The sequence below is a fragment of the Haliotis rubra genome, unplaced genomic scaffold (genome assembly GCF_003918875.1).
Source record: "Haliotis rubra isolate DU_JTF1 unplaced genomic scaffold, ASM391887v1 Scf1855, whole genome shotgun sequence".
Lineage (NCBI taxonomy): Eukaryota > Metazoa > Mollusca > Gastropoda > Lepetellida > Haliotidae > Haliotis > Haliotis rubra.
The window spans coordinates 49,538-76,656 of NW_025765842.1; the positions used below are offsets into that span (position 1 = coordinate 49,538).

At 38.4% G+C, this 27,119-nt stretch overlaps 1 protein-coding gene across 3 annotated transcripts; it reads right to left on the reverse strand.

Annotated features, from left to right (window-relative positions):
- Positions 1–653: 653 nt before the first annotated feature.
- LOC124273903 (platelet endothelial aggregation receptor 1-like) lies at positions 654–26,624 on the reverse strand. 3 transcript variants are annotated; one of them, XM_046709243.1, is made up of 8 exons: positions 26,390–26,624; positions 25,858–25,924; positions 15,859–16,161; positions 15,452–15,587; positions 10,713–10,756; positions 10,113–10,151; positions 1,250–1,300; positions 654–736 (listed from the first exon to the last, which is right to left on the reverse strand). In XM_046709243.1, exons 2-8 carry the CDS (start codon positions 25,889–25,891, stop codon positions 660–662), a joined length of 684 nt encoding a protein of 227 aa, XP_046565199.1. In that variant the 5' UTR covers positions 25,892–25,924; positions 26,390–26,624; the 3' UTR covers positions 654–659. The 3 variants fall into 3 exon arrangements, with proteins under 3 accessions (XP_046565199.1, XP_046565201.1, XP_046565202.1); XM_046709245.1 differs by lacking the exons at positions 654–736; positions 1,250–1,300 and having other exon boundaries at positions 10,141–10,222; positions 26,390–26,620; XM_046709246.1 differs by lacking the exons at positions 654–736; positions 1,250–1,300; positions 10,113–10,151; positions 10,713–10,756 and adding an exon at positions 12,373–12,463 and having other exon boundaries at positions 26,390–26,620.
- Between the last annotated feature and the right edge of the window lie 495 nt (positions 26,625–27,119).

Below are 27,119 nucleotides of genomic sequence, written 5' to 3' on the forward strand. Positions count from 1 at the left end.
TTATCGTGTAATGTCCTTGCATTGATGTAAGTCGTATCTTATTTCAAGCATCCCTCCTTAATTAGGAACTGACTTAAAACAACGCAGAAAAATCGGGATTGGAAGTGTCATAAGCGAGGTCAAGGTACTGTTAATATTTAACAATGAAAATCTCAGTAATTGCAAACATTTAAATGACACTATCACAGTTGGTACCACTTGATGTCAGGATTTAGATTTGTATTTCACATTACCATCAATATATTTCTGTAACATAAATGTATGAGTCGGTAGTATTTCTCAAATAACCACCAGTTAAATCTTTAACCAACCCATGGTTACATTACTTTGCCTTCCCCTATTTTGTATCTGAGATTATTAGGTGCTGGACGGCTGACCCACTGCATCAATGTATACTTGAGCTAATTTCATGTCATTAATATATATCTGCCGGACACTCGTCACAGCATGTACTGGCTACAGAGTGCACTACCTTGTGTCTGTGAGGTATACACATTGTTGTGAGCATCGCATACACATTTATATAAATATCCATGGCTAAATCAAATTCATAACTAAGAATACGGATGCGTATTATGATGAGAAGCTCCATTAACCAGTTGCAATGCTCTGTCTGAATAAAATATGACACACAAATATTATTGAACAATTGTTCCTCATCACAGCTTGTACTCACAGAATACACTGCAGTTCGAGGGTTGAGGAGCACCAGGCCTCCGCATTGACATCATCATCTCTGAAGCAAACCGAGGAACGTGGGAGAATCAATGCTCCTATATACTTTATTGAAACCTCAATGCCTACTTCTGGCAAACTACATTCAGCTTAATGGCCCAGTGGTTTATAGATTCCATCATCAGTTTCATCACGTTTCTTTGTTAACTATTACAAATTGTAGCTATATATTTTTTTCAAATGAGGTCCAGTCGGATGGCCTTTTATGGAGGCCGCTGATCACAGTGCAAGTGTTTGTGTTTTGGACCAAGTTAATAGCTTTCAACACATTTGATTCTTATTTGGACGTGTAACAAAATTTGCGGACATTTTGCAGGAGAACAGTTGACTTGCACTTTCATGTGTTTGTGAAGGGTGGGACTATACGCTGATCTTTTTGCAAACACCTGGTATCACTTTGTGATTCATAAACACGTGATATGTGAATAAATAGACTTTACTTTTGGCAGCTATTTCTCATGGACATGGATAAGGCTTTCTCGCTTTTATTCAACCTTCCAAAAATACGACGAAACTTTTATCTCTTGTATTTCTTTCATCAAATACTGACCATCTTGAGGAGAACCTAAAACGAAAAGATTAAATGATATATGCATACAATATATATACTATTGTGCACGGAAATATCAGCAGTAGAATTTGTCACGATTCACTAAATCTGTTTATCATCAAAGCAACAGCTATGGCTATGTAATAATGTATTATGTTAATATTATTCCATCATCACAGTGGATACAAACCGGAGGATCCCTACCTTTTAGTAGATAGTCATGAGTATAACTTGTATGACTAATGCGGAATTGTCACATAACGATCTCTTCAAATGACTGACAACCCAAGTAGTTATAGATGGTTTGTATAATGTAATTTTTTTTTACCAACTTGGCTGGGTATCAGAGGGCAATGTCGTAGTGGGGGTGTTTGTAATGATATTATTATACGGAGATTGCCTCAGCTGTGAAAATGGAGCTGTTATCTTGTAATCTAGAATATTGTTCTGGATCTAATGACGGGGCACAAGCAACAGCGTCACCGTTCTTGGATTCATTTGTTAATAAATAAATATATTATATTTATGTCTTATTTGATAAAATTATTGTTTATACTCTATTTTTTTAAGGTAAGCAGTGTTAGTGTTGGTCTGACCATTTGCTGAGAATACCAGTGAAGATCCGGGGTAGAATGGTCTTCAGCAACCCAGGCTGGCCACAAAAGGCGACTATGCTTGTCGTAAAAGGCGACTAACGGGATCGGGTGGTCAGACTCGCTGACTTGGTTCACACATGTCATCGGTTCCCAACTGCGCAGATCGATGCTCATGCTGTTGATCACTGGATTGTCTAGTCCAGACTCGATTATTTACAGACCGCCGCCATATAGCTGGAATATTGCTGAGTGCGGCGCAAAACTCAACTCACTCACTCACTAAGGATAAGAAAGCAGGCAATAAGGAGATATGGTTTCTAGCTCAATGTTAGCATCAGAAAGGAAAGGATTAATTCGTATTCCAAGAGGCAGAACAAGTGAAGCGTATTAATAACAGTTGTACGCATGTTTGGACTCATTAGATGATAGTTTTTTGACACAGTACGATGAGAACTTACACGGCGTTGGTTAATAGAGGGTTCGTCTGCTTCAACGTAAAGACTATCAATTGGAGAAGACAAAGACTAAGACTTTAGAGGTGGATAGAATCAGTTATTTTGAAACCAGTCAGAATGAGCGTGAAAACTGAGGTACTTTGATAAACATAATTATGCTCTCGAATGTTTAAGTGAGTGAGTGAGTGAGTGAGTTAATACTTAACGTCACATCGGCAATATCTCAGCCATATCGTGACGCAAACAATTCATACAATATAAAGTGAAAACATTTTGAAGATTAAAACCTGTCGACGATGGACAGTAAAAATACTAGAGAATCACAGATATTAAGATAAAACTAGCGGGCAAAGCTAAAACATTACAATTAAAGAAGTCAATACATTATAACTACGGGCTATAGATCGCCAACAACTGAAGGTAGATCACCATACTTGGATCCATGGGGACTTACATTACTTTTGCTACCTCCATGTTTAAATCGTTATGGCATTATATGTCAGTTTAAGAAATCATGAAACGTATGTATCGTCATGTTGAATCTACAAAGAACTTAACTAACATTCTGTTTTTTCGCTTAATTTGAATTTCTTTAATACGGATAGAGCCATCAACGGTGATTCCGGCAAGAATGCAATATCTCAGTGGGTTATTGTTTTCCTAAGTAAGTGGAGTGCTTTCTACAACATTGGAGATAATGGTATCGTTGTCTTCCTGATATTCCCCCGAAAGGAAGGTCTACCCATTTATGGTCCAATGTGTAAGTTACAGATTTGTAGGGAATAGTCTTAAGACTTTTCTACTTTGACCAGGATTCTTCGACTGACTGACTGACTGACTGAGTTTAGTTTTACGCCGCTTTTAGCAATATTCCAGCAATATCACGGCGGGGGACACCAGAAATGGGCTTAACACATTTTGCCCATGTGGGGAATCGAACCCGGGCCTTCGGCGTGACGAGCCAACGCTTTAACCACTAGGCTACCCCACCGCCCAGGATTCTTCGAACTTGCAACAGTCGTTTGAGAAGATCAAGAGAGAAAGGGGTAGTGTGCAATGTATCTGGCGGACGTATATGGAGAAAGTTCGAAGAATGTTTCTGTATAAATACAATAATTGAAGTACCGGTTATGTTTGAAACGCACCTTCAATCTGATAGCCAGAGGGATTATTGTGAAAGATCGCAGTATGTATTATCATAAACGGGCCAAGATAAAAGTAGATGTCATTCATCTCCACATTATATCCCCTATAGACACGGGACATGGTTGTTACAGGTAGGGCAAACACTTTCTTCTATAGATATCTTCCTGTTTCACGCTACATACATGTATTCAGATTACTGAGAAAAGTAGCGACGCAGGTTCTCCTCCATCACACATATAATTGTATAGATATCCAGTCATTAGGGATAGCGCTGCAGCAACTTATTGAAATTTACGACATACACTATCATCTGCAGTAGTACTGCTATACCCAGCATCGTATTTATTGCTCTCTTACATAAGGTGAAATGTCACAGGGTTGTCATGGTAACGATAATTTGGCATACTATTTATTGTCTTATTCTTTTATCTGCGATTAGAATTTAAGTCAGTTTTGGCGTGAGCATCTTTAGAGAAAAGAAGCTGTAAAACGAATATTAATGTGATCGAACCTATAGGCCTTTGTCAAAGCGCGTTTCAAGCCACCTACATAAAAAACCTTCATGATAAATATCTGCTAATCCATGGCACGATTCCAACCATATCATGAGCATGTGTTTGTGAATCATAATCAAATAGTGATGTTACGAGGCGTCCATGCCGCGTCAACAACACATGGAAACGCACGAGAATTGCAATACGGGCCCCTAAACCACTGATGCTCCGTGACCTGGAGACACAATTCTTGTGATTGAGCGTATGTAGGCAAAAGACAAAATGGATACTCGTGCTGTTATGCTTTTGAATTATTAAGTATTCGTTCTTGTCACGGGATACAAGTATACTTTCCAGTTTCAACCAAATGTACATTCGAAGGATATCGAAATCTAGGTTAAGCTATTGGAATCATATTTACAATTAAAAGACTCAAACAATGGTCTGTTGTCCAAATATTTTGTTTTCCATGTCTTGTCCCAATCTGTATCCAGAGACCATACAATAGTCTATTATATAGTCTCTGTTTTATCATAGACAGAGAACGATATTATTTCCCCTTCCGCCCAGCCCTTACTGTAATGCTTACGCCCTAAATGAAGCATATCTAGATATTCCCAGGTTCAGCGTCTGTTAAAACACACTGCAGGGTTCGGGTTACTGAGTAAACAATACCAAACACCGGCGGCTGGCGGGGACCAACATCTTCAGTAACATTTACATCTGCCAACGCTTAATTCGCAAGTGGTGAGGCAATACGCTAATGAGGCTAAGGGTCCTGTACCATGCTTGTGAAATATCTATGATGCCTTATATTTAGTCTATAATCTAAGCAAGTCTAGCTATGTATGGCGTTAAGTCACTGCTTGAAGAAAAGCTCCTTTAGAATTTGATTTGGTAAATATTAGTATTTCACTGACTCAATCACATTCGAAAACGCATAGCAGCCTATAATTCATTGTGACTATGATAAAGCCATCACTGTAAAACAAGGGTTATTTCCTTTGAGTTAACTGACAGGCTTTCGGTATCAAATATTTAGAACTCCAGCCAAAGGTGGAAATATGGCGTTTTTGTAATGCTTTTGTTGCACTTAGTGATAAGTGATTGTTAAATGTACATATGATGTTTTTGAAGGACAATCTCAGCTGACTCAGAGACTTTGCACGTGTTTTCCCCAACTCTTTCCACACCCATCCTTCAGTTGTTATGTTTGTGACATGATCTGCACACTGATAATTTAAAGCAAGTATATAAATAACAACCGTTTGCAATCTTTACCCAATGTAGTTTTCCATTTATTTAGCAATTTTCAGTTTCTATTCATTTCTGGAAAGTTTGTACGGAGGTACATTTAATTAACAGTTTCACCCAATAACAGTAAAGCATAGTTATGAAACGTTTCGGTACTTTGATAGATTAATATGTTCACATTATATTCCATGATATTGGGATGCCAAAATGATTAACATTATTATATAATGTATAACAAATCAGACAGCAAAAAGCAAAAATTAAAAACGCATAAGCAACATAAATGATGTCAGGTAGTAAGCTTTCAATAATTACAGAAGCTGCTTAGTTATCTAACTTTATGAACTAATTGCAATCACTACAGTTTTCTATAATCTACCCAAGAGATGGAATCAAAATAGGTGTACCGTATATTCCGTCGGGTAACTGAAATTTGAGAAAACGTCCGTATGGGACAACATCTGTATTCCGAATCAAAAGAGGCCATCTGACGTAGTGGTGTAACGATTCATCGATAGTATCGATGTTTGCATAGTCAACTATGCGATACGAATGCATCAATACAAAACACATTTAGGCAATACATCAGGATATTAATATCGCAAGGGCTGTGATACATCGATGTATCGCCACAAGAGACGATATATCCCGATACTACTTAAGTACTACTGAAGGTTGTAAGGAGTATTGCATTAGGAAAAGGAAGGGAGTCTCTTTGAAATTCTTCTGAAGTGAACCTTGTACTGTGAGACGAACTTAAGAATAATGCCGACCTGTTATTTGAACCCGTGCATCTGAATAGCGGTGCAGTCCATTTTACCATTAAGGTGCCGAGGGTATGTAAAGTGATAAACTGTCAGTGTTGGCATTGTCTTGGTTACTGTGTAACAGTGTTGAATGTATTGTCTTGGTTACTGTGTAACAGTGTTGAATGTACTGGCGAATTGCGCATTTATCAAAATCATCAAATTCAACTTTCCGCACTTTCCCTGGGATTGTGAACTTACTGGTACCCATCGCGGAAACGCATTTACCAGGCGCGTAGCAAGCCAATTTTTGTCGTGTAAGCCCGATAGGCTGCAAAGCTGTATATTTATTTAGTGTTGAGGCCTTGCCCAACTTTCATTTTCAAAATCATGTCTAAGCGCGGGGCTTTTTTCATGGTGATAATTTCAAAAACCCAAATCACTTTATTAGGCATTGGGCTAAAAATGGAATTTTAACAATTAAGGACCTTTGTAATGAAAATATTTTAAGTCTTTTGAAGATCTGAAACTCAAATTTGATATTGGAGGAACATATATGTTTTTGTAATGTTGATAGTGAAACTTTATGTCATGTATATTGGGAATGTGTTGTAACTCAAACCTTCTAGAAAGAACTTGAAAACTGGATAATCCAAAACAAACAAATTTGAAATAAGAAAGACTTTGGTTTGGTTTGGTTTTGGTAATAAGCCATTGCTAAATCATATAATCTTTTATGCTAAAAGTCACATATATATACTTGCACTTTAAAGAATAGAATTCCAAAAGTTAATAATGTCTTAAAAAAATTTAAAGACACTTACACGGTTGAAAAATTCATATTCACAAGAAACAATAATTTTGATAATTTTCAGAGAAATGGTTTCCTTTATCCTTAGTTTTCAATCTCTGACTTAATCTGTAATCAAACTTGAATAACTTTATTGCATTATAATTTCTTCATGCTACCAGTTGATGAACTTTGATCATGCATATGTACACTTTTTGCTTTACCTATATGCTTGTATTCAATTATGGGAACAAATGAAAAAAAAATCGCAACGAGTTTAAGGTAGCTGGTCACGTGATCATTATCGTATTATAGTTTCAGACCATCACACCGATTACAAATGAGATATTCTTCAAGATCATTAAGGTTAACAGCTGTTTTTGTTCAAACATGCCAAAAAAAGTCAAATGAGTGTATGAGTGTTTTTTTTCCAACACGTGGGCGGACATACATACATATCATTGCAACCGCTTCACAATATATTATATGCACAAATATTCTACATACACAATGAATTTTAGCAGAGTGGGTCGTTTATGTTTCCGTAGTTCCACCAGAAGACATTTTGGATAATAAATATCACACTTTTGATATAATTATACACAATTAAGTGTTTTGCCATATATTCTTACAAACTTAGCTGCAAATACTTGCAACACTGCTGACTCACCTTTAAGCAATATTTACGTATTCACTCACTAAGTCTTTTGTCACTCCAGATGTTTTGTATGCATGCGTTGGTTATGTACAGCAAAGTATACCATGTATACAGCTTAGTATTTTTAAGTAACCCACCTTCGTCACACTTTGGTGTGAAAGGTGTCTGTGGAGTTTACACAGGACCCTTTGTGTGCCCTGTTGATACTATTTACACTCATATGGTCCTGCTTGCAGGTGCAATATAGCCATTATGTCACTGCATTCACCATACATTACGGATTTCCGTATTGCATAAATACCTACACTGAGCACTTATCATCTTAACTTGACAACGACTGGTAAACATCTTTTGTCTTCAATGAATAACCTGTAAACACCATTCGACAGCTTAACTACTGCACCTGTGATAAACAAATGTACTATGTGAACACCGAGAGGAGAGAGCAAGGTTCACATTCGTCATGTGGAGGCACCTTTAGGACAATTGTGCATGTAGCAATGAGAAGAAGTACCGCAACCTTGAATATGACTTAGTTCTTTGTCCAGAAAATGTATACCAGTTCAGATATAATGAGGGGTAGTGTCTTACAACAGCACGTAGCTCTCTTGATTCCAGCAGCGAGATTCTGACTTGGTTTCTGTTAAACCCGACAAAGCCATAACATACCATTACATTGATTAACAGTTCACAGAGGTGTCATAGCTCAGCACAGTTATCATTGAGGTACACAGACCAAAATAATGTTCAACACGACCCCTATCAAACTACGTCAGTGTTAAGTACCATGTGCACACATCACACGTTGACAATGTTTTTCTCAAACTAATACATCGAAGTGTTCAAACTAATACATCGAAGTGTTCAAACTAATACATTGAAGTGTTCAAACTAATACATCGAAGTGTACAAACTAATACATCCAAGTGTTCAAACTAATACATCGAAGAGTAAAGAAAGGAAAGAAAAAGAAAGAGCGAAAGAATTTTAATTTTTTTTTCGTGTAAGCCCGGTAGGTTGCAAAGCTTTATATTTAGTTAGTGTTGAAAGCTTGCCCAACTTTTCAAAATCATGTGTGAGCCCGGGCCTTTTTTCATAATGGTAGCTACGCCCCTGTTTACCTATGTCCTTTATTTTGCGCAAGGTACTGACAGATATACCAGTAGCATCGCTGGCTTTTTGAGTGCACTGTGTGTGCTGTCGGAAATAGTACACATGTACTGAATGACATTGTAGGCAACCTCACGTGTTTGTGAATGAATGACTTGACCCCGTTTACCCAATTTAGAGTGCGACATGATAAGTTTCAAATACCTGCAGTGTTTGATACTCTTTTAACGGTCCACTTTACAAGATACTAGTATACACATGCTCGAGCAGAAACACGACATTTCCGAATCATTGCGCAGAAAGTGATCACTGCAAGGATCACAAAAATCACGTGCCCGAAGTTTTCACACCTGTTCCCCCTTCGAGTGGGTAGTGGATCAGTTCACGACACGCCCCCCCTCTCCTTTAACAAACGCGTCTTTCGCGCACCTCATTCTAATGTTGGTTGGACAGTAGGGATACTTGTTTGTATCTGTTACATGAACAAAGTAGTTGGTGTAGAAGTGATAGAGTGTGAACATTTTTCAAACTCTGTGAACTGTACAATACTTGTCTTCAAGCAATTGAAATATGTTTTAGTTGTTTGACAAATAACACCATTCATTCACAACTAGGAATGATGTCTTAGTTTTGTTAAGAAAGAGAACAAAGATAAGATACCTAGACTTCAGAGTTTTTTCAGTGATTATGGCGTGGTCGGACGTGCTAACGAACCCTATGTGATAGTTACATTACAGAACCATTGAAATACATGTTAAAGTAGTGTTAATCTTGTAACACTATATTTACCCATTACCAACCATTTACGCGTGTACTAACTATATGACAAACCTAACCCTGGTCATACGAGATTTCAAAGGTATTGAAATGCATGTCCTACAATCACAGCATTTACATACGTTACACATGCTAGAAAACACATGAAAGTAATGGCCAGATTAACACACCTGTGAAATACAAGTAAATACAGACTTGAGTGTTCATTTATTTTAACACCCCTTTAAAAGTGTGTAAATCTAACAGCCAGATGATACGTAGATTTCAAACGTTGTTCGCAGATATTGGTCACAAACCATCCTAACATGTAGTTCGCAGATATTGGTCACAAACCATCCTTACATGCAGTTCGCAGATATTGGTCACAAACCATCCTTACATGCAGTTCGCAGATATTGGTCACATACCATCCTTACATGTAGTTCGCAGATATTGGTCACAAACCATCCTTACATGCAGTTCGCAGATATTGGTCACAAACCATCCTTACATGTAGTTCGCAGATGTTTAATCGGTCCGTTAAGGAAAGGTCACAAACCATCACTACTTCATGGACAAAGAAAGCTAATTATTACATATATATGTAACTTCTAGCAGAGAGAACTGGGACTGTCCACGTTAAATGGTCAAGTATTTCCGGCTTTGGTGATGCTGATGGTGGTGTTTATTGTGCAATGCCGGATGCTGCTGCTAGACTGCATTCGATGGCGGAAGGCTCTACCCAAGAACAATGATGGATGTTGTAACCTGGGTGGAGTAGCTTTGAAAAGAGATAATTATATTTTTCAATGTTTGACATACCTGGGAGAAATCCCACCTTAACGTCGGGGTCACGTTGACCTGAAGACCAGATAGGAAGTGAGATGTATTAATTCAGGTAATCTGTTCTATGTTCATGTGCCATGACTGCTCTGAAGTATATACCAAAACAATGCAACAACAAAAGTAGGGCAATCCATATTTTTTGTCAAGGACAGGATTTCCCGCTGTGAAGTTTTGGGTCATGTACGCATCTGTTAAGGCAAATGTGTAGGTTTTTGTATAACATGTTAAGTTATATGATCACGGCAACACGTAACACACAACAGGTCGGGGATATCAGAACATACCAAACATACATAAACATACCAAACACACATAAACATACCAAACACACATAAACATACCAAGGAAGGCAACTCAGAAAGTCGCCGACCCTGATCAAATGATAATTTTTTGTGGCATCTTACGGCAATAATATGTCACCAAAATTATAATAGAAAAATCCGACAGATCTTAACTGGGCGACTTAAAGACACAATGCGATGATAGATTAACAGAGCTGTACTCTATACACTTGAACTACTTATTGGAATTAGTATTGGTATCTCTATGAAATGAGTACAGAATAGATTTACTTACTTTCCTTCTTCTTCTTCTTCTTCTTCTTCTTCTTTTTTCTGCGCCTAAAATAAAGAAATGAACAGTTACTCATACAATCAATATTATCACATGTAAACTCTTTCGGGACACTTTTCTTTGCCAACAGTATTCTAAGCCTCCTGAAGCCATTGAGCCTCCAGATAACTGAGATGAGGTTTTGTAAACCAGTTCAACAATGAACGAGAGTAACTGGGAATACTACATCATCTTCGACTGTATTATTTGTAACAAGCAGCTTGCCACCCAATTTACAGGCATGCCACTATGAATCATGTTTGGTGATTAAGACTGAATCACATAATTATTCAAATAACATATAAGTGTATCAAATAAAATACAGGTTGTGTAACTCTTTGTTCTTGTACGGTATAATTATTACAAGTAGAAACGTGTCGGACTGTCCGAGCAGCCATGTTGGTCTATTCCGAACCAACTGTGTGTCATAACAATTAGCAGTGGATGAAGTGTCATTACTTGGACGAATTGTCAGTTGTTTTCTACGTGAACAGGAAGTTAATAAACTCTCTAATCGTTCCTATTAAAACAATATGCATATTAGAGTCACATGATCGATTGTCCAGTATTTGTTGTATATGCTAACTATTCCAGGCAATATTGGGAATGAACGAATGGACTTCAATATATTGAAATTATATCACGGATGTAAACGAACACAAAGTATGGCACCAAATGTTAAATAGGGCAAGAAGGTAACATTTGTTATTTGATTGGTTGCTTACAGGCTGCTCAGGATAACCCTGTTTAATCGGGTACTGTTCAAAGCCTGTCAAAAGCTACAAACGTGATTTTACATCGTCAGTAGTTTGTGAAAAAAAAACAATATGTGTATACAAATATATATTGTTAAACATACCTTTCTTGCTAGAATATATGATAAATACTTTTCACCATTTACTTTATTACATTACGGACGATCGATCGAGGTTTTTGCAGACAATATTTGTCAAATTTTCAAAAGGTACAAACGTACTTTGGTGAACAATTACTAAATTGAAACAATTTACAAATACTTTACTGTCTCCTGCATAACCTGTTGATCTGCAGAACTTGTTACGGGATCGATCATATAACTGATGAGTAAGTGGGTTACTGAAGATCAGTTCTAACCCGGATCTTCACGGGTTATAACTGATGAAGCGTGGATGGGGATGTATTTTCTTTCATGATGCGAGGGAGTAATAACGCATGGAATTACTTATTTCAACATGAACAGTGCTGATTATAACTGCGGTCGTGCAAAATATATTATTTTCTCTGTATAATATGACCAAAAAACCACTATTATTGATGACAAACAAATGTATGGCCTTTTGTGGCCATTGGGTATTTGCTAAGATTGACTTACGTAACTGAAATTTCATAAATATTTGTTTTAATGCCTGAAACATTCAGAAGAATGCACACGGGAAGCGAATACACTCTCATCTAAGTATCAAAACCGTGGGATTAATGGTCACGGTCAAAAGTGTCAAAAGCTTATTGCGTGCCCCAACCAGCTTGTCATAGAAGTTTGCGGAACAACTTATATTTGGAGTTGTTGTCTCCACTTTGTTCCTAATTAGCTTAGGTGTACGACATAGCTGGGACCATGTGAGGTGATCCATGATGACAGTGCTTTACAGTAGGACTCGTTTCAGCGTTGACAATTCTTGCTAGGTTGTTCATTTGATACATTTTTTTCCAACCGGACATGTGCTGCATTTTCTTGGCTTAAACCTTAAGCAGACTAAGTGTATAAATCGGATGTGCAAGTAGGGCTTTGTTCTGCCATATGTTAATATTAAGGCAATTCTGCAAGACTAGTGGAAAACAGAGACACAATTATCGTGTTTTATGTTTCTTCCCATCCTGATTTTGAAGCCAGCGAGACTTGTTCGGTAAAGGACACGACATCAGGGCGAACCTGTGAGGTGCTACTGTTGTTTGTACTGTACAATCAATGCATTGCTAGCAAAGTCATGCATTAGAAGGTTTTTTTAGAAAGAGCTCAAGGTATCCCGGATTTGGACAGACTGTTGCCCATACATAAATTAGGCGTATAAGAGGCAATGTCCATTGTTTGTCTTTTGTGTTTCTTTCTTGTCTTTGCGTTGTTATTTCTAAGTTAAACAATAGTCTTGCTGAAGGAGGAAGTTTCGCAGTCAAGCCATGTTCATAGAAGACAAGTGTCACGATCAGCAGTTTGAGAAAACATTGCGGTAATATCCGACACTGCTCTAATAATGATTTATTACGCTGAAAATGCCCAAACTTTTCTGCATTTTCTGTATGAAAGAAGACACATGGAAAAGCATGTGGATTCAGATGGTGTACTTGTGGAAGAAACCACAGTACACGTTCTTTGGCAGACAAATGATACATCGTTCCGGTATTAAACATTTACAATAATGTAACCCACGTCTGACTTTGTAGACACTTGAAGGTCCGGGTAAGAACTGGTCTTCAGCAACCAATGCTTGTCGTTAGAGGCGACTAACGGGGTCGGATGGTCAGGCTCGCGGACTTGCTTGACACATGTCATCGTGTCCCAATTGCGTAGATCTATGTTCACTATGTTGATCACTGGATTGCCTGGTCCATATATTTACAGACCACCACCATACTGCTGGAATGTGGCTGCGTGCGACGTAAATTAAACCAAAACAACCGGCCAACAAACGTCTGATATTCTATTTATATTTTTGGTCAAATGCACTTATAGTCCGTTTGGCTCAAAAGCGGACCGATGAATTGCAATCTAACTCGAAAACTACTAAACATATGATACACTGATCATAATCAAAACATCAGACCAACTCTGTGATTTGTTTGCAGAATTTATGTCCAAAAATTATAAAAAGTTGTTAAACAACCCATCATTAAAAGTTTGACACAGTTCACTATTTGTTACGAGGGAGGAGTGCAGAGAAAGGGACAGCCAGGTGTTCGAGAAGCACGTGCACAAGTGCCGACAAAGTTATTGATTCATTAACCTGTGCTGTGCCGTCTCCATCCTTTCTCGCACACCTGACTGTCCCTTTCTCTGCACTCCTCCCTCGTAACAAATAGTGAACTGTGTCAATATTTTAATGATAGTTTGTTAAACAACTTTTTTATTTTTAGGACATAAATTCTGCAAAAACCTCACAGAGTTGGTCTGACGTTTTGATTATGATCAGTGTTCCATTGAGTATTTTATGTTTATTAGTTTTCGAGTTAGAATGCAATTCATCGGTCCGCTTTTGAGCCAAACGGACCATACCTATAAGAGTGGTTCCCACTTGAATATTTCTCCACTATCAATAAAGTTTAATGAAACATAATGTTTCAGGAACTTTTACTCATCAATAACTCCTCTTGGCATCAACTGTAGTATGTGTTCTTTTATTGATCTTCGAGACTACAGAACCACCAAATGATACTCCCACCAAGACTTCACTCTTCAGGGGCATGTCACAATAAACTGCACATCATTGCAAGTAATATAAATCGGTAGTATTGTTTTAGTTGAGCTGCTATGTTTCACATGTTCTTTTAATGTGACGCAGCTCGAAATAGATTTGTCATTTCAATGCGTCGCTGTCGGCGCATAATAAATACTGTCTCGTGCAGATCTCGTTAGGAATTGGTATTCAGTAACCCGTGCCAGTCAAGATGGGGATCGGGTGGTCCACCTGGCTTGGTGATGCTGTCACCACATCACAGTTGTGTGTGTCGATGATCATGACATCAATAAAGGACGAATATTTAAGGCCATTCTCATATAACTGGAGTTCTTCTGGTGTATGATGGTAAAAGACAGGCAAGCAACACCAAGCCAAGCTATTCTTTGAGATTTCACGAATTCATTAATTTTATTTCGATAAATACCGTACAGTACAAGTGGCGACCTGGGTTTCAACTTGGTTCACGCATGATGTGTTTAGTTTATTGTGGTCACGGTTTATTCACTGTCGCACATCGTGCACTCATCTATTGGAGGAACTCCACATTGTGTATTTCCTTCTTGATAAATCATGTTTAATGGAAACCTAGTGTTCTGGATATTCCCAGTTACTAATTCATATTAATATCAACTGTCACAAGTGGTGACCCTCGACCTGACGATAACAGCCAAGGATTCTCCCATCAAGGCACACAGGTCACTCTTATCCTTGACCAGAGAGGCACATCACAGTGATTGTTAAATGAAGCGGGATTTGCGGTTCAAGTCTGTATTTTGTCCCGATTAATGGGATTGGCTGGTTAATATGGCTGATGCTGTCACTCTGTGCTGTTGTGTGGATCTATGTCCATGATATGGATTGTCTGGTTGACTGTCATTTATTATTACTCGCCAGTGGAAGATAGTGTAGCGTACTATTTCTACGGCAATATTACACTAGTGTAATATCGCCAGACGTATCACATCACAGTTATGACATCACACTGCTATTACCTCTATGACAGTGGTATTGAACCTTGCTGAGAGTCATCCCACTGCGGGCAGTTTCTTTCAATTCATGTTTGAGAGTAACAGACAGAATACTAAATTCGCTTACGTGAAATACCATTATTAATTAAACTCGTATAATAAATATGGTATTACACGGAAGGGCGTTTGGTATCCTCTACCTATCTGATGGTGAATTAATTACAGGCTACTATCATAAAACTGGCATATTGCCAACTGGCGATAAACAGCAAATGAACAAAACAAAGAGTTTGTTAGAACTTACCATATGATGATAACCACTGCGCCCACAGGGATGAGGATAAGGACAAGTATTGCTACAACAACTGGAATGACGACCTGGGAACTGCTTGTCGGTGCCACACCTGTGGTAACGGTGGTATGACTGCTAGAGGTAGTACCTGCATAATGATACGTACACGCATTAATGAGAACTTATACATACAAAGTCCTCAACATTGAATAACAAACAGAAGAGACGATAGCGGTTAAGCAGTTCCTCACATCTTGGTAACATTCTACAAATGACACTCTGAACATTGTACATCTATTAAAATATAATGCAGCTTTAAGAGTATCAAGATGATATTGGAAATGGAATTTCACATTTTTCAACGTGCACATTATATGTTCAGCTTCCTCTCGTTCATTAATGTTTTAAACTTGTTTTACCTTGATGCACGGTAATAATCCCATTGTAATTCTCACAGAAGACGCCGATGTGATTTCCTATACAGCCTAGAGTACAGTGTCCGTTGTGCTGATTGCAGGTGTTTTCTAGGCAATGTTTGCTGCACGGTTCATCACACTGGTCACCGTACACACCTATTGTGCATCCTTCCAAGCATTTTCCGGTTTCTTTGTGACAGAGCACTATGCCATTTGGAAGAGGTTTACAGTTTTGAGAACAACTTTTACTACAACCATCCCCATATTTTCCAGGCTCACATTCCTCTTCACCTTGAACAGTCAGACCTGAAATATGTTGACGGTGATCCACATTTCAAGTTTTGTCAAAGCACAGATGACATACACCTTAAGACATATACTTCAATGTCGGGACAATTACGCCAGAAATGAGAACGTAAAAGAATTCAGTGTGAAACCATCAACAAACGATGAACTGTTTAACAATGAAGACATTGATATAAAGATTAACTAAATTTATTAATTAATGCAGAGGAAGTGTAATAGTAAGGCAAGCGCTATAACAGTACACACAATATCAGTATGACATAAAAACCGTGGTTATTTAAACAACCACAATGACGATAACAGTGGTCAATCTTCCCAAATCTGCCTGGGATGGGAATCCAGTTTGAAGACGCTTACAACGCATGGCTCTGTTCCATAAGGCGGTCGTATGTCTGTCAAGGTCTAGGAGTTTTTGATCGCGTCGTGGAACGGAGCCTTGATGAGATAGGGCAGAGCCAAGCACGTGTATCTATATCTGTTGTATATCTCCTAAAACATTTCGTTACATGATGGATTAATGTATGTAGTTCTAGCAAATCCTCCATTACCCTAGACTCCCTTTCTGTAGATGGTAATTAGCACACCACTGCCTTCTACTGAACGGTTTTACTATGATACTGCTTCATAACACAATATGGTTTGGGGGTGTGGGTGTGGGGTTTGTGCAATCGTCATTATAAACATGTGTCCTTAGTTAATATATCTCCATATAGTGTGTATACTAATCTCACGAATGACTTAAATGCGCGATCATATCAACGACATGCACGCACGCACACATGCACAGACTCATACATACAAACAGGCTGCAACGAAACCGCATTGAACTGGCGCGTGTGGGAAAGCAGCTCCCTGATTGGTCGATTTGTTTCAGTTTAACTCTCGTTATCGTACATACGGGACATTCCGTTTTGCACGACCAAAAAGTGCCATTTAAGATCGTATCAAAGCAATAATTGTATGATATTGTTATTTATTACTCGCCCGTGGAAGATACTGCAGTGTAATATTTTAACGACAATATTACACTAGTGTAATACCGCTACACTTATGCCGTCATAACAGTTATGAGGTCACCATGCTAATAATCTCTGTCACAAGTGTATCAGATCCTGCTTGACTGGCGGAAAGTTGTGAGTCATCACACTGTGGGCATTTTCTATCAATTTATGTTAGAGAGTAATAAACAGAATACTACCGTCGCTTAATGGGAAATAGCATTTTTATTAAACTCTTTCGTTTGATACCAAATGATTAACTCGTTTCATAAAAATGGTATTACACACGGAAGGTCGTTTAGTATCCTCTATTTATTACTCACCCGTTGAAGATATCACAGTTTAATAATTTTACAATGTCATTTATTATACATTGTGTAATAACATCACGTGGTGCCGTACGTATGGCGTAAAACTGGATTACAGTTATGACGTCACAATGCTAATACCTAAGTCACAATAGTATTAGACCTTGCTTGACTTCAGCCCCGTTCGCATGGACCCATTTGCACACCATGTAAATTTACATATGTATGCAAATAAAAGACACATGTGCAAATTGGTCCATGCGGACGCGATTTACACTCCGTGCAAATTTGCACTAGGAGTAAATTTGCATCTGATTTGACGCAGGTGTAAATATACTTTTACACATGTGCAAATTTGCATGGTAAGCAAACTGGCCCATGCGAACGCAAAATAAATTTACACGTGTGCAAAATGAACATGTCCAGAAAGCTAAATTTCACAAAACTTATTTATAGGCCAGTATTGCATAAGAGCTATATTTAATTTTGCGGGAATTGTTGCCGTCACTCTCACAGTCCTTCTCCGTGCATCATACCTCGAAAAGACAGAGAGGGGGAAAAGACGGGGCACGTCCTGGTCAGACGATGAAACACTAGCCTTGCTGAACATCTGGCAAGAGTTACATGTGGAGGAAAGCCTCGATAATCCTAAAACCAACAATACAAGTATTTACAAGACCATTTCTTCAGCCCTTGAGGACTATGGATTTCAAAAGACACCAGAACAATGTAAGGTAAAAATGCACAGTCTCAAAAGAAGCTACAGGATGTGTGAGGGAAAATTGAAGAAGAGTGGTAGAGGCCGTTCACTCTGCAAGCATTTTGAGAAACTTGATGAAATACTGGGATGTCGACCTGCCTCCTCTCCTGTGAAGATTATTGAAAGCTCTACAACAGATAAAACCCATGATGACATAGATACTGACGTCTCTAGTGATACAGATGTTGGTCCTGATGCAGAAGGGACTGGGGTTACTGGTGATACAGAGGCAGACAAAGGGGATAATCCTCTTCCTTCTAACCATGAGCATGAGCCAAGACCTGGAATCAGTGCAGATAACCTTGACAAAGATGATGCTCTTCCAAAGATTCAGCCAACACGAAAACGCTCATTGTTTTCAGCTAAAGATAGTGAGCAAAGTCAGAGTTCACAGAAATGGAACCAGAAAGCTAAGAAAAGCAAACTTGAGGTGGCCATGACAACTGTAATGTCTGGATTTACGAAAAGCAACGAGAAGTTTGAAGATAAGTATGTCAACCTTGAAAATAGAAAAATTGAGCTTGAAATGAAAAAACTAGAGATGGAAAAGTTGAAAATTGAAACGGAGAAAAGTAATAGAGAGTCAGAGGAGAAAATGCAGCGAGAGACAAATCAGCATCAATTGAACATGATGCGCATGATTCTTGGCAAGATGGGTCAAGGTCAAGGCCACTTTCCATGGAACTGTCCCAGCTCCATGCCAGGAACCTGACGTGGCGATGATCCGGGATCTGATGTGTCATATGACACTAGCGGAAGCACATATTACAACATGTGAAATGAACTTGTTCACTGTGGCTTCTGTAAATGTTTAGTGTTTGTTTGACTTTATTATATTAGTGTATAGTTACTTCCAGATACAGAGGCATCCATGCAAGTAGTTTCCAAGGCGACGTGGTCACCTTACATCACAATTCTAGAACAGATGTCGTTCGTTCTTTATGATTTTGACAGCTGGAATCATCAGAGAATAACAAGCATAATCTGACGTATGATGTGGTCAACAATGGATTCATTTATTTACCTTTCATCAGTGGACCAGAAAACATGACTTTATTTTGCTCGTTTTTTAGTGAGCTTCATAGATAATGATTACTTATTCTGTAGCAATACCTATTTGGACCAACAAAAGTTACGATAATATGTTTAGATTAAAGTTATTTTGCTATTACATCAAAGTTTACTTTTCTTTGGATGTTAATCAAATTTATTCCTACTGAATTATTTGTATTTGTCATTCAAACTGCAGGGAACGCATTTCAGCAGTTCAAAGTAGTTATGAAATTAAGGTAAATGAAGCAAATACGATTTTACAACCTTATTAAATGAACTTAATAATTTTATCTAAACTGGTTATATGAATGAGTGAAGTGAAGTTTAACGCCGCTATCAACACTTTTTCAGTTATATCGAGGATTTGTAAATAGATAAACGGTATTTTAAACATGGTAGTATAAATTTCCAACTGCGATTGTTAGTGGCTGTATCCTCGAGGGGGTTAAAGTACTGTAAAATTATTGTCCTCCTGAGAGGGTACGTAGGTCCCAAAACTTTCAAAGTTAAATTTTTGCTTACCCGATTTTTAAACGTAGTATCTTTGTTCCTTTAAATTTCGGCTAAACTTGTCCTACAATCGCCAGCGGCTGAAGAGATGGTGTAAATCCAACTAGGGTCCATGCAGGTAGCAAAGGTACTGTAAGTCCACATGGTCCCTGGTATGGTGATCTACCTTCAGTTGTTGGCGATCTATAGCCCATTTCTACATTGTATTGTCCAGAAATAATTTTCTACTTTTAAAGATATATGCTAGCTTGTTTTAACTCAATCTGTGATAATCTAGTGGTTTTACTGTCCTTCGTTGACAGGGTTTTATATATTATATGTATGAATTATGAATTTAGAACTAGTTTTATTCACGATATGGCTGAAATATTGCCGATGTTACTTTAAATCTTAATTAACTCACTCACTCACTCAGTTATATCGAGGCGGTGCCAGTTTAGTGCAGGAGGAAAGCATGTATCACCAATTTATGTGATACAGTGAAACCTGCGAGCTGTAGCTGATACTGACGAACCCAAGGTGATACTACACTATAGTCACGTGTACATAGCACTCTGCCGTCTTTGGATTTTAAGAGCATCTCTGGTAATGAAACTGTCTTCTCTACATACACTCAACTATGAACTCTTAAGGAAAGAGCAAATCCACAAACCCACAAACTATTTTATCCTCAGTCTAAAGCAAATGTGTCATATTCTGGACAAAAGAACAAAACGAAAACAGAATGTTTACAAACATATGGAGTACAACCACTGTCCTCAGTATGGCAAGTCGTTTCAGTTTGTACTGTTCTTCTATCATTCAAGGTAATCTAGCCTTAAAGTAGTCCAAGACAGAAGGCTTCTGTAAGATGTTGACTGAGGTGTGATTGTCAACATCACGGACCTCACACTCTTCACCCTGGTCATCTTCCTCTCTCCCAGACTCGTCGTATCCTTGATGATTCAGCTCACAGATGTTATATAGTATAACACATGCACCAACAACGGTACATGCAAACTCTACATCCACGTCGAAACGCTTTTGTAAACATCGCCAACGGCCTTTCAACCTGCCAAAAGCATTTTCCACAGTCATTCTAGCCCTGCTGAGCCTGTAGTTGAATACCTTTTGCTCCTCCGTCAGACTGTCTCTGTTGCTGTGTGGCTTCAGGAGCCATTTCGTCATAGGGTAGGCTCCATCTCCGAGAATAACAGTTGGGAAGTTAAAATCTCTTCCTGGGAGGTTTACCCTTTTATGAAACTGAGGAAACAGTTTTCCAGACTCGCCTTTGTGAAAGATTTCCGAATTTACAAAGATTCTTGCGTCATGAACACGGCCTGGCCAACCGATGTTTATATCACGGAATACATACTGATGATCGCATAAGGCTTGCACTACAATTGAGTAAGCGCCTTTTCTGTTCAAGCAATCGCCGTGGGCTTCTTTGGGACACTTGATTGATATATGTGTGCCATCTATGGAACCAGCACAGTTTGGAAAATTCCATCGCCTTTCATAACCTTAGATCACAAGATCCAACTCCTCATCCTTGGGTAAGATAACGTAGGTCTCCATTAAGTGATCCACTAGGATCTGGCATACTTGGTGTATAGAGTCATATACTGTTGATTTGCCCACGCCAAACAGGTTAGCCAGAGTACGGTATTCTCCAGTAGAGGCGAACCAATATGAATTTGCACTGCTACTCTGCTTAACCTCACTGTGCCTGCAGCCTATAGGTTGTTACAATTATAAAAGGCCACAGCTCGCAACATTTCTGGTTATAGACTGTTTAATTAAAGTTGGCATGTGCTGGTAAACTGTTCTCACAGAGTGAATACTGTTTAATTAATATCAGATTATGGTGGCAACCTGATGGATGAACACTTTTGAAGAATGTCATTGATTTAAATCATATGTTTATAAGTGAGTATTTCCCTGTATATAAATTGCTTGGACTGGTCACACTGGTCGTCACACTGGTCACTGCAGAACAGCAAACGTTCAAGTACATGTTTGGTTTGCTGCTTACTCCCAAGGTGGACAGAATTCTCACTAGGGCGTGTAGACGTTCATCTACACAACCACTGACAACCTGAGATACCACTCCATGACAGGCAACTACTTCAGCGACGGTACCTTTGCCATGTGCCCAGAAATCTACCAGCAACTATATATCATCCATGCTGCGGTTAATGATAAGATGCTACGTCTAGTGTATGGACTTCTTATGAGGAATTTTTCCAGATCGTTAAACAGAAAACTGCCGAGAACAACATTCCTTTGGCACCAGTGGCAATCTTCACAGACTTTGAACAAGCTGCCCAAATTGTTTAGTTTTACGCCGCTTTATCCAGCAATATCACGGCGGGGGACACCAGAAATGGGCTTAACACATTGTACCCACGTGGGGAATCGACCCCTGGTCTTTGGCGTGACGATCGAACGCTTTAACCACAAGGCTACCCCACCGCCCGCATTTCAGTGGAGCATATACAGAAGCATATACGTATATGGTTTGATGAAACAGCAGGCAATATAGACTAGCATGACATATAGACATAGACTAGCATGACATATAGGCATAAACTAGCATGTAGGGCAATATAGACTAGCATGACATATAGATATAGACTAGCACGTAGGACAATATAGACTAGCATGACATATAGACATAGACTAGCATGTAGGGCAATATTCACTAGCATGACATTTAGGCATAGACTAGCATGTAGGGCAATATAGACTAGCATGACATATAGATATAGACTAGCACGTAGGGCAATATAGACTAGCATGACATATAGACATAGACTAGCATGTAGGGCAATATAGACTAGCATGACATATAGATATAGACTAGCATGTAGGGCAATATAGACTGGCATGACATATAGATATAGACTAGCGTGTAGGGCAATATAGACTAGCATGACATATAGATATAGATTAGCATGTAGGGCAATGCAGACAAGCATGACATATAGATATAGACTAGCATATAGGGCAATATAAACTAGCATGACATATAGATATAGACTAGCATGTAGGGCAATATAGACTAGCATGACATATAGACATAGACTAGCACGTAGGGCAATATAGACTGGCATGACATATAGATATAGACTAGCATGTAGGGCAATATAGACTAGCATGACATATAGACATAGACTAGCAAGTAGGGCAATATAGACTAGCATGACTATTTTGGCATAAATATAAGCCATTTAAGTACAACCTATATCCAGATGTTGTGTTTTATATATTGTTTAAATTGAGAGAATATATGCATATCAAGACCATGGGGTTGGTTTGGCTGGTTTCCTTTAACTGGCAGTCGATCTGACGATAACAAACAGGACGATAACAGCCAAGCCGAAAGATACTCCAACCAAGACACACTTCACTCTCGAGGGGCATATGCAAACGAATGTGTCATCTTTGTAAGATAACCATTGATTAACACCACACTCAGCAATATTACAGCTTTATGGCGGTGGTCTGTAAATAATCGAGTCTGGACTAGAAAATCTAGTGATCAACAGTATGAGCATCGATCTACACAGTTGGGATATATGTTGACAAGTCAGTGAGCCTGACCACCCGATCCCGTTAGTCGCCTCTCACGACAAGAACGGGTCGCTGAAGACAAATTCCAACCCGGAACTTTACGGATTTCAAGACAAAAGGAATATGTGATATAAAAGAATATGAAATCATCTTTGAACTCTTTTGGAAATATTTAATCTACAACAAGGGGACATGTAGTGTGAGGCGAGTAATTCAACTAGCGCCGACTTAGATGTTGCACGTCATCATATTGTTAACGCGTAGATACATGCTGGTAAGTCAGTTACTCATCGACTCACTTAGGCCACGAGCCGAAATCTGTAGGGCCTCTAGAAATAGGAGAGTACTTCAACATATTTCGTGAATACAAGAACTATATATCAACATTATTCCCAGGATGTGCTTGATAAGAATCAAAACTTGTCTTGCAAAAAATAACTGCATATTAATGATTCACAGCTCCTGAAAGAAGGGTACCCCCTTACCGGATTCTGATTACACGGCCTTGGCCTTGGCCTGTTGGCAACAGCCTTTTATGGTACTTATGCAATAGTAATGTTGTAAAAACATTGGAAATGTTTTCATAGTTTCATAATTAGTCCATATTTGTTAAAATTCAAATTACTTGAATACAAATTTCACCAATTAGGATCACTACACGACCAATCATGTAAATGAAAATTTTTAAAAGAATATTGTTCAAGACATTTTAATCATTGACATAAACAATACCATACACTACATCTATGCAATGGAAGTAATTGCTCAAATGTAAGTGATATAAATGATGCAAATGCATTCCATGTATATATCACATGAAACTATCAAATTTGAATGACAATGGGCTCACATTTCTGTCAGTTTCAGCTTTCTAGAAACATATTTGATCAGACAAAAGGTATCTGACACGAAGCATTTTTTGCACTTTTGAAATATCTGCAGAATGGAACATATGAGTCATTAAGAAACATTATGCTGATGATTTGAATGTCAGGGGCAAACTGATCTTACAAACATTAAACATTAAATATATATAACACAACAGCTTTTAAACATTAAATAGATATAGCACAACAGCTCGTACAGTATCAAAGTTAGTATTTTCGAAAAGATTAACCGAAGAATATAGAGTGTAAGGCTTTTAACAAACTTTGTAATATACCTCTCTCTTAGTTGTGAAGAGAACACCGAGTAATCTAGTGTATATACCTCTCTCTTAGTTCTGAAGAGAACACCGAGTAATCTAGTGTTCCTACATTAACCTGTCTGATGAAAGGAAAAAAATGAATAAGAAGCTAACATATAGTCAACACAGTAAAGCATGTACAGTGACCACATACATCATTACCTAATCTACTATTGAAGGCATAATTCAGCAAGTTGTTAAGAGGAGAAACTATCCTACCTTATGCAAACAACCCTTGTCTTTTCATTTCAAACCTCTCTCAATGCTAGTCAGTAGGCTTATCAGTAAATGATAAGAAGCTGTATTAACTGTTACAGAATTTTCAATGCCATCCAGTTCTTTCCATATTGCAACACACTCACTCACTTTTGCCCATGTTATATACGTAAATGGACGTAAATCACCGATTTCATTGTCCGTAATGTGACATAAACATTCAACAGCCAAGGGTGCGGCCATTTTGTAGTACCGCACTAAATAGCTGCTTCCTGTACTCTGATTGGCCATTCATACCTTGCAACTATGGCGATTCACTGCTTTAGAATTTTCCATTCTAAATAATATTTTAAATTTTATTTCCTTTCCTGCTGCGCATTTGTCAATGTGAGCGCTTGAGGGGATGCACCTAGTGTTGGGGTCCTTAATTTGTTGTTTATTGACGCACATTCTGTCCCTCAAGCACTCCGTTTGTCCAATGTATTCTTCATGACACCCTTGGCATATGATAACATAAATAATATGTTTTGCGGAGCAGTCCATGTTAGAGCGTACATGAAATAATTGTTTCCTGTTTTTGAACTTTATACATGAAGTTTCAAGTATATATTCACACGTTCCACAATTTCCCCGTTTACATTTTGAGACACTGAATTCTGTAGGTTTAATACATGAGTCGAATGTGGCACCTGTCAATATGTGTTTTAAGCTACGGCTTTGGCGTTTTCTCTTTATCATTGTTACATTAGCCATAATTCGATTCATTTTCATATCAGCATTTAAAATTGAAACATTTTGTCTTGATGTCCAAAAATGGAATTTCAGAATAATTTGAGTCCATGGTAAAATGTAAATGTTTGTTCAAGTTATTTAGGATGTTATAAAACAGAGTTAATTTTTCATCTCCAAAGGGCCATAACATGAAGCAATCGTCAAGAAAACGTCGCCAATTTGTTCTAAAGTATTCAGCGACTTCAGGTCCTAACTGTTCTTTCACTTTGGTTTCCAGAGTTCGTTCCAAATACCCAAAAACTAACGTAGCATACTTGTTGCATTTAGGGTGACATGAAAGAAATACGTAATACCATTGAAACATTCAAAGTTACTTACAGCTTAAAAACACAATTGATCCATAAATCCACATGTTTCAGCGTTGTCATGTCATTTGGCAGATCACCTATAAATAAATGAAATGTATTTATTATCGGAACACACAACTGAGATATACTTAACACAATTAGCCTGGCTTGAATGAGATGGGTAAGTTTGCATTTGTCGAACTAGGGCATATCATGTCGTTGAAAAAGGGCTTGACGGGTAATCTGCTTTGTTTTTCAGGGTGGATTCTCCCTTGGCAATGAAGGACAATGTCATCATGTTTGAGGGAATCCGGTGATGCGGGTGTTGTGGCTGAATATGTAAATATACATGATGAAATAGGCGATTCAGGAACGGCTTTCTCGATACATGATTTTGTATCCAACTATCCAATATGGCGGAACACTTCCGCGTTCGTGTTCGGGCTTATCTCAAACCCCCCAACAGGCCAGTTTTATTGTAGACGTTTGAGAAGTATCATAAGTCATTAAATTGCCGGTTTCGTCGGTTTAAAAATTAAAACAGATAGTGCAAAGCTGCTTACCAATGTTTCCCTGCAACATAAACAGTTTCAGTTCAGGTCAGTAGCGTCCCCGTTGACTGTGGTATATCACGTGATTCAAGCCTGTCCTGTCCTTGTACGTTACAGTCGGCTTAGTGCAGCTAATGTATTTATAACCCGCCTTGCGACTGACGGGTAGTTCATTGTATAACATAACAATAAACACTCGCTTCACCGTAGGTTTGTTTGTCGGTGTTAGTATGCCCAGGGATACTCTACAACAGGGCCTTATATAGTCTCCCTGGTATGCCGAGGACATTTGCAAATTTCATTTGAAAATGATATGTTGAAAACCTCATAGCGGGGGATCCGATTGCAAATAGGCCGGACACTCAAAATTTAATCTCCTCTCCTGCAGCGTCACTGCAGTTTGTAGTTGTTGAAACTATGAAGTTGCTATCAAATTTCTTACAATATTCTTAATGAAATGTTTGGTATATTTTCGTTTCCCCATCCCAGGTATCTCGCCCATGAATACTACTTAAAAGCTGGTGAAAATATCTGTTATGCCACTAAATGAGGGCGCACTATCTTTTCTGAATAGAAAGGACAACAGGCGGCACCACGTAAAGTCAGTGCTTGCAGTACTATGAGTGGGGTATGCACATGCTCCTAGAGTGGCTTACTGCGCCATGAAAAAATGACAAGAAGAGACTTATTCCAAATTGTCCCCATTGCATCCTCATCAACAAACATGATCCTCTCCCCTTTT